Raw genomic sequence first — 11,723 nt, forward strand, 5'->3', positions numbered from 1 at the left:
AATCCTAAACCCTAGAAGCAAGAAGTTTGGAAAATCATTGTTCATAGACTCAAATTCAAACAAAGTGATCAAATTGTTTGAAAAAGTAACTAGGGCTTTGAAAATAACTAGAACAACGCATTGAAATATTTAGAAGCCATTTCATTAAAAGCGAAAGCAAATCCAAAACCCTAGAAGCAAGAAGTTTGGAACATAACTGTTCATAGACTCAAATTCAAACAAAGTGATCAAATAGTTTGAAAAAGTAACTAGGGTGTTGAAAATAACTAGAACAATGCATTGAAAGATTTAGAAGCCATTTCACTAAAAGAGTAAGCAAATCCAAAACCCTAGAAGCAAGAAGTTTGGAAAATCACTGTTCATAGACTCAAATTCAAACAAAGTGATCAAATTGTTTGAAAAAGTAACTAGGGCTTTGAAAATAACTAGAACAACACATTGAAAGATTTAGAAGCCATTTCATTAAAAGCGAAAGCAAATCCAAAACCCTAGAAGCAAGAAGTTTGGAAAATCACTGTTCATTGACTCAAATTCAAACAAAGTGATCAAATTGTTTGAAAAAGTAACTAGGCCTTTGAAAATAACTAGAACAACGCATTGAAAGATTTAGAAGCCATTTCATTAAAAGCGAAAGCAAATCCAAAACCCTAGAAGCGAGAAGTTTGTTAAATCACTGTTCATAGACTCAAATTGAAACAAAGTGATCAAATTGTTTGAAAAAGTAACTAGGGCTTTGAATCTCACATGAAAAAGGCATTGAAAGATTTAGAAGCCATTTCACTAAAAGAGTAAGCAAATCCTAAACCCTAGAAGCAAGAAGTTTGGAAAATCATTGTTCATAGACTCAAATTCAAACAAAGTGATCAAATTGTTTGAAAAAGTAACTAGGGCTTTGAAAATAACTAGAACAACGCATTGAAATATTTAGAAGCCATTTCATTCAAAGCGAAAGCAAATCCAAAACCCTAGAAGCAAGAAGTTTGGAACATAACTGTTCATAGACTCAAATTCAAACAAAGTGATCAAATAGTTTGAAAAAGTAACTAGGGTGTTGAAAATAACTAGAACAATGCATTGAAAGATTTAGAAGCCATTTCACTAAAAGAGTAAGCAAATCCAAAACCCTAGAAGCAAGAAGTTTGGAAAATCACTGTTCATAGACTCAAATTCAAACAAAGTGATCAAATTGTTTGAAAAAGTAACTAGGGCTTTGAAAATAACTAGAACAACACATTGAAAGATTTAGAAGCCATTTCATTAAAAGCGAAAGTGATGTCGCTTTTGGGAGCGACCAATTTAACCCTGAAATGTCATTAGTAGTATAAAGTAAATAGGGATCGTTCTATTCCGGGGATTGAGGGTACACCTGTCATTATCAAACAATTAAACAATTAAAATTAAAACAAAGTATAATATTTACAAAAATATAACAAAATATATACATATTTACGAAATTAGGGGGATTTTTGATTTTGATTTTCGGAAATTAAACTAAGTAAAGAAAACAATTAAAATGCAAAAACATAAAAATGCAAATGAAATGCACGAACAAAGATCAAATCGGAATTTATAATCAAGGTTAATTCAAGTTCATCATTGTTCATCATAGTCATGCAAGAGGAATTGATCATGTGAAACGTTCAAAAGCAAACAATTTCCCATATTTTACTTTCAATGCTAATTAACCTAAGTGAAAGCACCTAGATTAATTCTATCAAACATGCAATCAAACCCTAGAAAGCTAGTCAATCATGTCATGTTCAACGCATTAAGCATCTAGAAAGGCTATCAATTCAAATGTGCAACTTAGTATGAAAAAGTTCACCTAATTGCAATCTCCTTTGATTAAATTTCGGTTTTTGTACAAAACCTTTACTACTTGTTGATTCAAGAACACAAAACCAAAAAGTTGATCCATGTTCTCAAATTCGTAGCAACATTCACATAAAAACCCTAAATGTTTCGAACCATTCAAGATTATCATACAAAAGATTTCTATCATGCAAATTTAATCAAACACTCACACAAAAGCAACCATAAATCGCAATATATGAATCTGAAAATTAACAATTAATCATAAAATTCCAGAAATAAATACTTGTTCATACATATGTGTCAACTAAGGCAAAACCAACGAAAATACAAAGCAAAGGTACAAGGAGAATCGGATTACACCGTGATGAAGATGAGATGAATGAAGTGATGATGTGGTCTCTTGAATTTCGAAAGCAATCTTCAAGGTGGAGGGTGGATGGTGTGCACGGCTTGTCTTCTTCTTCCTTGGCCTTGCTTGCACTTCGTGGTTGCCCTAGAGGATGGAGAGGAGCACGGCTAAGCTAGAGAGTTTTCTGAATTATTTCTCAAGTGTAGAACGTAAAAATTGGAACTAGGCACTCTAAAACGTTGAGAAGAGGGGAGATTGATAGGAGCATAAAATGCGACGTTTATAATGTTTAAACCCTATATTTTGCTAAGATACTTCCTTTATCTTGATCAATTTAACTTAGTTAGTGTTTTACAGGTGTAAATGGAGTCTCAAAGTCCAAAAATGGCTAAGGAAGGCACAAGTGGCGCAGAAATGGAAAGAAATGAAGAAATGGAAGTTTTCCCAGTTTGACTAGGAAAAGGAATCCTAGTTGGAGTAGGAATCAGAAGCTGACTTGGATTCAAGCTCTTAAGTCGCGGAAATTAGAAGTTCTACTTGAACAGGGAAACCCAATTCTACTCAGATAAGGAATCCTAGTGTGACAAGGAGTCCCTGTTGGATAAGGATTACTCAAGAAGGTTCCGGAAGAGTGTAGAAGTATCGCGGAAAAGGAAGCAGTATTCAACTAGGAAACCTACTTGCATATGGAGTTCTACTCGCACTAGGAGAGCTTTGGAACGTTCATGAAGTATCTAGAAGTCTCAAGAAGGTCATATGCCGTGCACATGGAAGAGAAAGCAACAAGGAATTCGGATTTCAAAGCAATGTGGAATTTGGACTTCTTGTTGAGTTTGGATTGGAATTGCCGTGAGGTTCTTGAAGGTTCTAGGAAGTTCTTGACGTTTCTACTTCAGAATAGGCGTGGAAGACATGTGAGAGGCATGTGATGTGAAGGAAAACCGAATTGGACTCAACTTGTGCATTAAAAGTCGAAACCAATACAGATTCGGAAATCTGCCTGTGCAGATCAGTCAACTTCAACGGAGTGCAATAAATCGCTCAAAGCTCAGAAAATTATGATCTTTATATGGTTGGAAAGCTACAGATGTCTAGTTTCCAGAGCTTTTTACAGCTCATCAATAGCTATTTTCTAGAGAAAGTTATGGCCGTTTTAGTGGACTGAGGTCAATCCTGCCGGAAATCTGTTTTGAGAGAAAGAAGTCCTAAATCAACACGAACTAAGAGAAACCAAGTAGAAACGAATTGGGAGTGCCTTGAGACGATCTACTATATATACCTTGTGTATTAGACATTCAGGGGTTACACTTTATTCTCCACAATTTCGTTTCTCACCGGTTTGCTCTTGAGTTTCAGGTTTTTGCATCTACAAGTTCCTAGCCGTGCCATCCTCCATCCTAGCCGTGAATTCTACCTTGTGTTGCTGCCTTGGATCTGCTTTGGACCTTGGGACGTAGTCAAGGGTTGTTCATACCATCTTCCCTATGTTTGCTTTACGGTTTAGTGTTTTTGTAGTTGTATTTTCTGTTTTGTTTTCCTTATGTGTAAAACCGAAACTATGAGTTAACCATCTGATTTTTGAATGCGATTTTGATGTTCTTTTCAATGATTGATTGGTTTATGTATGTTTGATCTTTGTTGGTTGCCGAAATATGGAATGATAATCTGGTTTTGTTTTATGGAGAACTTTTATGTGTTCTTGTTCTTTGGGTGCGCAACTTAGAATGATTGCATGTAATTGGAGCTAGTAATTAGGTGAACGCTTGTTGATCCTAGTTCAATATGGTAGTAAAGGCTTTGTACAAAGGTCGAGATCAGATTATGCATGTAATGAAAAGACTTGCTTTGAGTACTTGAATTTGCATGTTTATTGACTAAACTTTCACTTGTGCTTAATGATTCGAATGCATGAGATCATGAGTTGCTTTGATTGTGTGATACCTGCATTTGAAGTATATTGTTTAGGCGCTTGTTCTACTCAATTGTGTAAAGGGAAGTCATATAAGGGACATTGGGCGCTTGTAACTTTGTTTCTTGGTTGATATCGTTCCATGGTAACTAAAAGATTAAAGATTGCATGAATGGATTGTTCTTGATTATTTCTTGAAAAATTGTTCTTCGAAAATTCTTCTTTTCCCACCTATGTAAATAAAAACGTTTTCAATCTTTGTTTACTTTCTGAAAATTTATGTTTTCAATCTTCAAAAAAACCCCCATCTTTATGTTTTCTTGTTTGTGTAAATAAATAAAATTAACTTAGATTTTTAGGTAGCATGTTAACCTAGTTAAATAAAAATAATAAATAAAAAAAAATAAATAAATGTTTTTAATTCGTGAATAGTGTCTCCGTGAATAGTAAATATGTGTTTGTTTTAGTTTTAGTGTTTTTTAGGAGTTTGTTATGAGTTTGTTAGAGTCTCCTTAATTTTAGGGATAGGTTCCTAAATTTTAGGGAAAGTAGTTAGAGTTAGTTTTGACTTAGTATTTTGTGTTTGACTTGGTCAATAATTTGTTTTCTTAGTAATTAAGTAATCCTAATTAGTATATAACTAGTAATCCTTGTTGTATATGGATTTCTAATGTGGTATGGATTTGTAAAATGTATTTAAATAGGAGTAGGATTTCCATAACCTTTTCTAACTCAAACTCTCTCTTTCTTTCGAAATCTATGTCTATATATACTTGTGATTTTCGATTGTTTCTTCATTCTTTGTTCTCTAACCTTGTGTTAAATGTATGTCTCTCTAATTCTCTCTAATTTTCGTGTGAACTTGTAAATGTTCTTGTATTTTTCGTAACTTGTGTATTGTTTTATTAATTTGTTTCTCACATGTTAGCACCCTCAATCCCCGGTTTAGAACGATCCCTGCTTATCCTATACTAACGCTCGACATTTTCAGGGTTTAAATTGGCGAATGCTTTTGCACGTATCAATTTTTGGCGCCGTTGCCGGGGATTGAAAAGTCTTCATGTGATGAAAACGCCACTAAGGTATTGATTTGGTAAGGGGCCGTGCACTTTAATGGAATAGGTGAAGTCCCTTTGTTAATATTAGCCTAAACCCCTTTCTAGAACCTGAATCAGGTCTATTAAGGTTGAGGGCGGCTTTTATTAACAATCGAACAATGTCTTGCACTTAGTATTTTTTCTTATCTAAGTAAGTATAGCCTATGTGGAATGGTGTCTAGAAAGGGGACAACGTTCATGACGGGTTTTGAATCCAGAACGGCAATTGCCAAAATGGGTTCTACCTCTCGTGCTCGTCCTCCCCCAACTGGCCATTTCAGTAAGGTTGCCCAAAGGATTTGAAAAAGACTATGTGTATAGCCAAGGACTTGGGCCGCACGTCCAAAACAAAGTTCATGACGTCTCATTGAGTCAATATACTTAGACAATTCTCGAAAATAATTGGCTTGGGTACGAATGTTGTAGGTCATAACGGAATAGGTGAAAGTTCTTTTATTAATGCTTGTCAAGCAACTCTTTTTATCAAGTAGGCGCACCTTAGTAATGCAGAGTGTCTAGGTTGATTGGATACAAGAAGTGCTAGCAAAGGGTCTCGTCCCCTGCTAAACAAGTGAGCTGAGCTCCGCCAAAATCGTTCCTCTACTACCTGGCTCTGTGTGAAAAGAGTTACCAAAAGATAGATAGGGGGAGACTTGCATTAACATTAGAATCTTTGGGCCGCACGTCTAAACCTTGACTTAACAACTACTTATTTAAGTTGATTACTTTGAAAGTTGTAGAAGATTGTAACTAACCACTATAAATTTTCGTTGACCATGTGTATACTTGTATATATGTGACGTTTTAGTGTGTGTACCTTGGTCCACGTCTTGTTTATATTTTACTAACTTTATTCTTTATTCTATTTCAGGATCAATGAATGTCTGGATCATCTGACCCACCTAAGTACACCAAAACGCCTCTTCACGTCATCCAAGATAGACTTGAGAGATTGAAGAAAAACTCGGATCTCTTTGACGTCCAAGTTACCACTCCCCTTCAATTTCGTGAGCTTCAAATAGATAGTGAAGGGAATAGAGTAGAGGGAGGATCAGAAGCTTCTGACACGTCAGTTGTTCCATCACCACACCAAACGCCACCTCCATCACCTCGTGCACTTTTAGTCGTTCCACCACCACCACCACCAATGGCTCTCACCATAAGGCAACTCTCTACATCCGTCATCCCACCTGGTGGCGTCCCTACTTGCATAACCTACCCTGCTGCAGCTGAGGGATTAACAGCTGATTTTGAGTTGAAGTCTGGATTGCTTCATCGTCTTCCTACATTCCATGGACTCTCTATGGAAGATCCCAACAACCACTTGATGGAATTTCAGTTCATCTGCACTAGCATGAAGCCTCAAGGAGCTGATGAGCATATTTTGAAGTTAAAAGCCTTCCCATTTTCGTTGGCTGACAAGGCAAAGCAATGGCTTTATGAGTTGCCAAGTGGACGGATTACATCTTGGGCTGATATGATGAAGGCGTTTCTTGAGAAGTATTTCCCTACATCTCGCATCATCATGCTTAGGAAGAAGATAAGTGGAATTCAACAAGGGCAAGATGAGTCCTACGCAGATTACTATGAGAGGTTCAAGTCTCTCACCACTCAATGCCCTCAACATGGCATGAAGGATGAGACCTTGCTCACTTGTTTTTATGATGGGCTCACCAACTTGGAAAGAGACATGCTAGATGCAGCTTCTGGTGGATCATTTGTTGACAAGGAACCTGCGGCTGGAATGGTTCTGATTGAGAATAGGGCCTTGAATCAACAACAATATGGAAGCTCTAGGCCCAAATCCACCACCACACGTGAAAGGGTCCATGAGGTAAGTACTTTAGCTCAATTGGAGGATAAAATTAACAAACTTACTTCTCTTGTGTCTCAGGGAGCGCATGGACAAGTTATGGTGTGTGGAGTTTGCTCAATGCAAGGGCATGTGTCTGATCAATGCCCTCAACTCATGGAAAGTGGAGGACAGGAAGGTGTTAACGCCATAGGTTTCCAACAAGGGTACCAACGTCCTAGGAATGATCCTTACTCAAATACCTACAATCCTGGATGGAGGGATCACCCCAATTTTCGTTGGAAGGACAATGACAACGTTCAAAGTGCACCTCAAGGGTTCCAACAACGTCCTCAAGGCTTTTATCAAAAGCCTCAACCTCCTAACCCTACTCCTTTCAATTCGAATTATAATTCAAATGCTTCTTCTTCTTCTTCTAATGATGAATTGATCCGAACTCTAACCAAATCTACTCAAGCTTTAATTGCAGGTCAAACTCATCATGGGAATCAGATCAATGCCATATCCACGGATGTGAATGAGATGAAGAAGCAAATGAGTCAAGTTGTGGAGTTCATGGGTAAGTTTCATGAGCAAGGAAAATTACCAAGTGGTACCATCCCTAATCCTCACTTTGAGCAAGCAAAGGTCGTCACTACAAGGAGTGGTAAGACCCTTGTAGACCCTCCAAAGCCTCCTAAGAAGGTTTCAACGTCAACATTAGAGGAGGAGGAGGACCCTGCAACGTCTAAGGCTCATGTGACACCTCCTACTGCAGAACCGAAACCTAAAGGACAAGTTTCTAACTCTTTCAATTCGGTTATTACTAATCCATCTTCTTCTCCTTTGCCTTTCCCAAGCAGATATGCTAAGTCCAAGAAGGATGAAGCCGAAAAGGCCATCTTGGAAACTTTTAAGAAAGTGCAAATCAACATTCCTCTCCTTGAGGCCATTAAGCAAATTCCTAAGTATGCAAAATTTTTGAAGGAACTTTGCACCACAAGGAGACAAAACCGTGAGAGAGAAGTGGTGAAGGTAAGTGAGAACGTCTCAGCTGTGCTTCAACGCAAAATGCCTGACAAGTGTAAGGATCCAGGGAGTTTTTCTATCCCTTGTGTTATTGGAACCACTAGATTTGAAAATGCCATGCTAGACTTAGGTGCGTCTATAAATGTTATGCCATATTCTGTTTATGCATCTCTAGGTCTAGGTGAACTTAAACATGATAATGTTATTATTCAATTGGCAGATCGATCTAATGCATACCCTAAGGGGTTAGTTGAGGATGTACTTGTGCAGGTGGGTGAGTTAATCTTCCCAGCTGATTTTTACGTCCTAGAGATGGAGGAGCCTTCTCCCAAGTCAACGCCACTTTTGCTAGGTCGTCCCTTCATGAGGACGGCTAGGACTAAAATTGATGTGTATTCTGGCACCTTATCAATGGAATTCGATGGAGAAGTTGTTGGCTTCAACATTTTTGAAGCTATGAGGTATCCCCTAAGTGATTTTCAATCATGTTTTTCTATTGATATACTTGATGAACTTGCGCAGAAATTCATGGAGATTATGGAGGATGATGCCATGGCTTCAACCATTGCAAGTGGCGTTGGCATTCTTGAAAATGGCGTCACCATACCTAAGGAAGAGCTCACGGATTCTTATGAATCTATCCACCTAGAAAACGTTGCTTCTCTTGAGGCAACGTCCTATGTAGGTAGGTCAAGTCCTTCTTTTTCACTTTCCATCTCTACTAATAAACCTTTACCTTCAGTGATCCAGGCACCTACCCTAGAACTAAAGCCATTGCCAGATCATTTGAAGTATGTTTATTTGGGAGATAAAGAGACATTGCCTGTAATCATTTCATCATCCTTGACGCCAACTCAAGAGGACAAACTTGTGGAGATGCTTAAGAGACACAAAACTGCAATTGGTTGGACCTTGGCAGATATCAAGGGAATTAGCCCTACCACCTGTGTCCATAGAATTTTGCTTGAGGAGGGAGCTAAGCCAACTAGGGAGGCTCAAAGACGATTGAATCCACCCATGATGGAAGTTGTGAAGAAAGAAGTCATCAAGCTTCTTGATTGTGGCGTCATATACCCTATTTCAGATTCTAAGTGGGTTTCACCAGTTCAAGTTGTGCCAAAGAAGTCTGGAATAACTGTTGTGAAGAATGCAGAGAATGAGTTAGTGCCTCAGAGAACTGTGACTGGACATCGAGTTTGTATTGACTATAGGAAGCTCAACGCCACTACTAGGAAGGATCACTTCCCTTTGCCATTCATTGATCAGATGCTTGAGAGGTTAGCTGGCCATGAGTTTTATTGCTTCTTGGATGGATATTCTGGTTACAATCAAATCGCCATTGCTCATGAGGATCAAGAGAAAACGACCTTCACTTGTCCTTTTGGAACGTTTGCCTACAGAAGAATGCCATTCGGACTATGCAACGCCCCAGGTACGTTTCAAAGGTGCATGGTAAGTATCTTTTCTGATTTTATTGAGAAAATTATTGAAGTTTTTATGGATGACTTTTCTGTCTTTGGTAAAGATTTCGAAAATTGCTTAAGTAACTTAGAATTGATACTTGTACGTTGTGAAGAAACTAACCTTGTTTTAAATTGGGAAAAATGTCACTTTATGGTTAAACAGGGAATAGTTTTAGGGCATATTATCTCTAAACGTGGAATTGAAGTAGATAAAGCTAAAGTAGATCTTGTTAGATACTTACCATACCCCACAAGTGTGAGGGAGGTCCGTTCTTTTCTTGGACATGCAGGTTTCTACAGGCGCTTTATCAAGGACTTCTCCAAGATTTCTAGGCCCCTATGTCGTCTACTTCAAAAGGAAGTGGCGTTTGAGTTTGATGAGGATTGCAAGAAGGCATTCAACACTTTGAAGGAGCTTCTAACGTCTGCACCAATTATGCTTCCACCAGATTGGTCTCTACCCTTTGAGATCATGTGTGACGCCTCAGATTATGCCATTGGGGCCGTGCTAGGACAAAGAAGGGACAAGAAGCCCCACGCCATCTACTATGCTTCTAGGACCCTTAATGATGCTCAACTCAATTACTCTACAACTGAAAAAGAACTTTTAGCTGTTGTTTTTGCCTTAGAGAAATTTCGATCTTATTTATTGGGTACTAAAGTTATTATTTATTCTGATCATGCAGCTTTAAGGTACCTAATGTCCAAGAAGGAGGCAAAACCACGGCTAATTCGTTGGATACTCTTGCTTCAAGAGTTTGACGTTGAGATCAAGGACAAGAAGGGCTCTGACAACGTTGTGGCTGATCACTTGAGTAGGCTAGTGAGTGAAGAGGACGCCATACCCTTAGTGGAGATGTTTCCGGATGAACAACTCTTCGGAATCCAGGTAAGTGAGCCTTGGTATGCAGATATTGTTAATTATTTGGTGTCCAAAACGTTCCCTAGTAATATGATAAGTGTTCAACGTGATAGACTTAAGTTTTTAGCTAGACAATATGTTTGGGATGATCCTTACTTGTGGAAATATTGTTCTGATAAATTGATAAGGAGATGTGTGCCTAATAATGAACAAAAAGCTATACTTGAGTTTTGTCATTCTAAACAATGTGGTGGTCACTTTGGCTCGGATAGAACTGCTAGGAAGGTGTTGGAATGTGGTTTTTATTGGCCTACTATATTTAAAGATGCATATAATTTTTGTATGACATGTGATAGGTGCCAAAGAACTGGTAATTTAGGACCTAGAGATCAAATGCCTTTAACTCCTGTTATAATAGTCGAAATCTTTGATGTTTGGGGTATAGATTTCATGGGTCCTTTTCCTTCATCTAATGGTTTCCTTTATATTCTCTTGGCTGTTGATTATGTTTCTAAGTGGGTGGAAGCGAAAGCCACCAGGACTAATGATTCTAAGGTTGTTGCAGAGTTTATAAAGTCTAATATTTTTAGTAGGTTTGGCATGCCTAGAGCACTCATTAGTGATGGAGGTTCTCACTTTTGCAACAAGACCATTGAAGCGTTGCTTAGGAAGTATCATGTGACCCATAAGGTTTCAACGCCTTATCATCCTCAAACAAGTGGACAAGCAGAAGTTTCAAATAGGGAGATCAAGAGGATACTTGAGAAAACCGTGGGTCCTTCAAGGAAGGATTGGAGCCAACGTTTGGAGGATGCTCTTTGGGCATATAGGACGGCTTTCAAGACGCCAATTGGGATGTCTCCATTTCGTTTGGTGTATGGGAAACCGTGTCACTTACCTGTGGAGTTGGAGCATAGAGCTTGGTGGGCAATCAAGACATTCAACATGGAATTGGATGAAGCTGGACTTCATAGGAAATTGCAACTCAATGAGCTTGAGGAAATTCGGAATGATGCCTATGATAGTGCACGGATTTACAAGGAAAAGACAAAGGCTTTTCATGATAAGATGATTCGTGGAAAGACCTTTGTAATTGGTCAAAAAGTTCTTTTATTTCATTCTAGATTGAGACTTTTTCCTGGTAAGTTACGTTCTAGATGGGTTGGTCCTTTTATAGTTACTAATGTCTTTCCTCATGGTGCTATACAGATAAAGAGTCATATAACTGGAGCGGAATTCAAAGTGAATGGACATCGTCTTAAGCCTTACTATGAGGCGTTTGTGGAGCATAATGTGGAGGATGTACCCCTCCAAGAGGCGCCACAACCAGAAGAGTAAATGAAGGTGCAAGTCTAGGCTGAAAGACTTTAAACATTAAGCGCTGCATGGGAGGCAACCCATTTCATC

The 11,723-nt window shown here is 38.3% G+C and overlaps 1 protein-coding gene and 1 non-coding gene across 2 annotated transcripts; one reads left to right on the top strand and one right to left on the bottom strand.

Moving 5' to 3' along the window:
• Window positions 1-6,695: 6,695 nt before the first annotated feature.
• Window positions 6,696-6,802, bottom strand: LOC112181194. Its single transcript, XR_002928713.1, has one exon. It is a non-coding gene; the product is annotated as a small nucleolar RNA R71 (small nucleolar RNA).
• Window positions 6,803-8,275: 1,473 nt separating this feature from the next.
• On the top strand, window positions 8,276-11,146 carry LOC121050875. Its single transcript, XM_040512278.1, has 3 exons — window positions 8,276-8,676; window positions 10,141-10,343; window positions 10,910-11,146. Exons 1-3 carry the CDS (start codon window positions 8,304-8,306, stop codon window positions 10,922-10,924), a joined length of 591 nt encoding a protein of 196 aa, XP_040368212.1. The 5' UTR covers window positions 8,276-8,303; the 3' UTR covers window positions 10,925-11,146.
• Window positions 11,147-11,723: the final 577 nt, after the last annotated feature.

The sequence above is a fragment of the Rosa chinensis genome, unplaced genomic scaffold (genome assembly GCF_002994745.2).
Source record: "Rosa chinensis cultivar Old Blush unplaced genomic scaffold, RchiOBHm-V2 RchiOBHmChr0c02, whole genome shotgun sequence".
NCBI classification, from domain to species: Eukaryota; Viridiplantae; Streptophyta; class Magnoliopsida; order Rosales; family Rosaceae; genus Rosa; species Rosa chinensis.

Excerpts from the sequence above, each read along its gene's own strand:
- LOC121050875 (XM_040512278.1), top strand. The coding sequence starts at position 8,304 with ATGGAGGAGCCTTCTCCCAAGTCAACGCCACTTTTGCTAGGTCGTCCC. Across the intron at positions 8,677-10,140 it reads TGAGGCAACGTCCTATGTAG|CTTTAAGGTACCTAATGTCC; the intron begins GTAGGTCAAGTC and ends CTGATCATGCAG.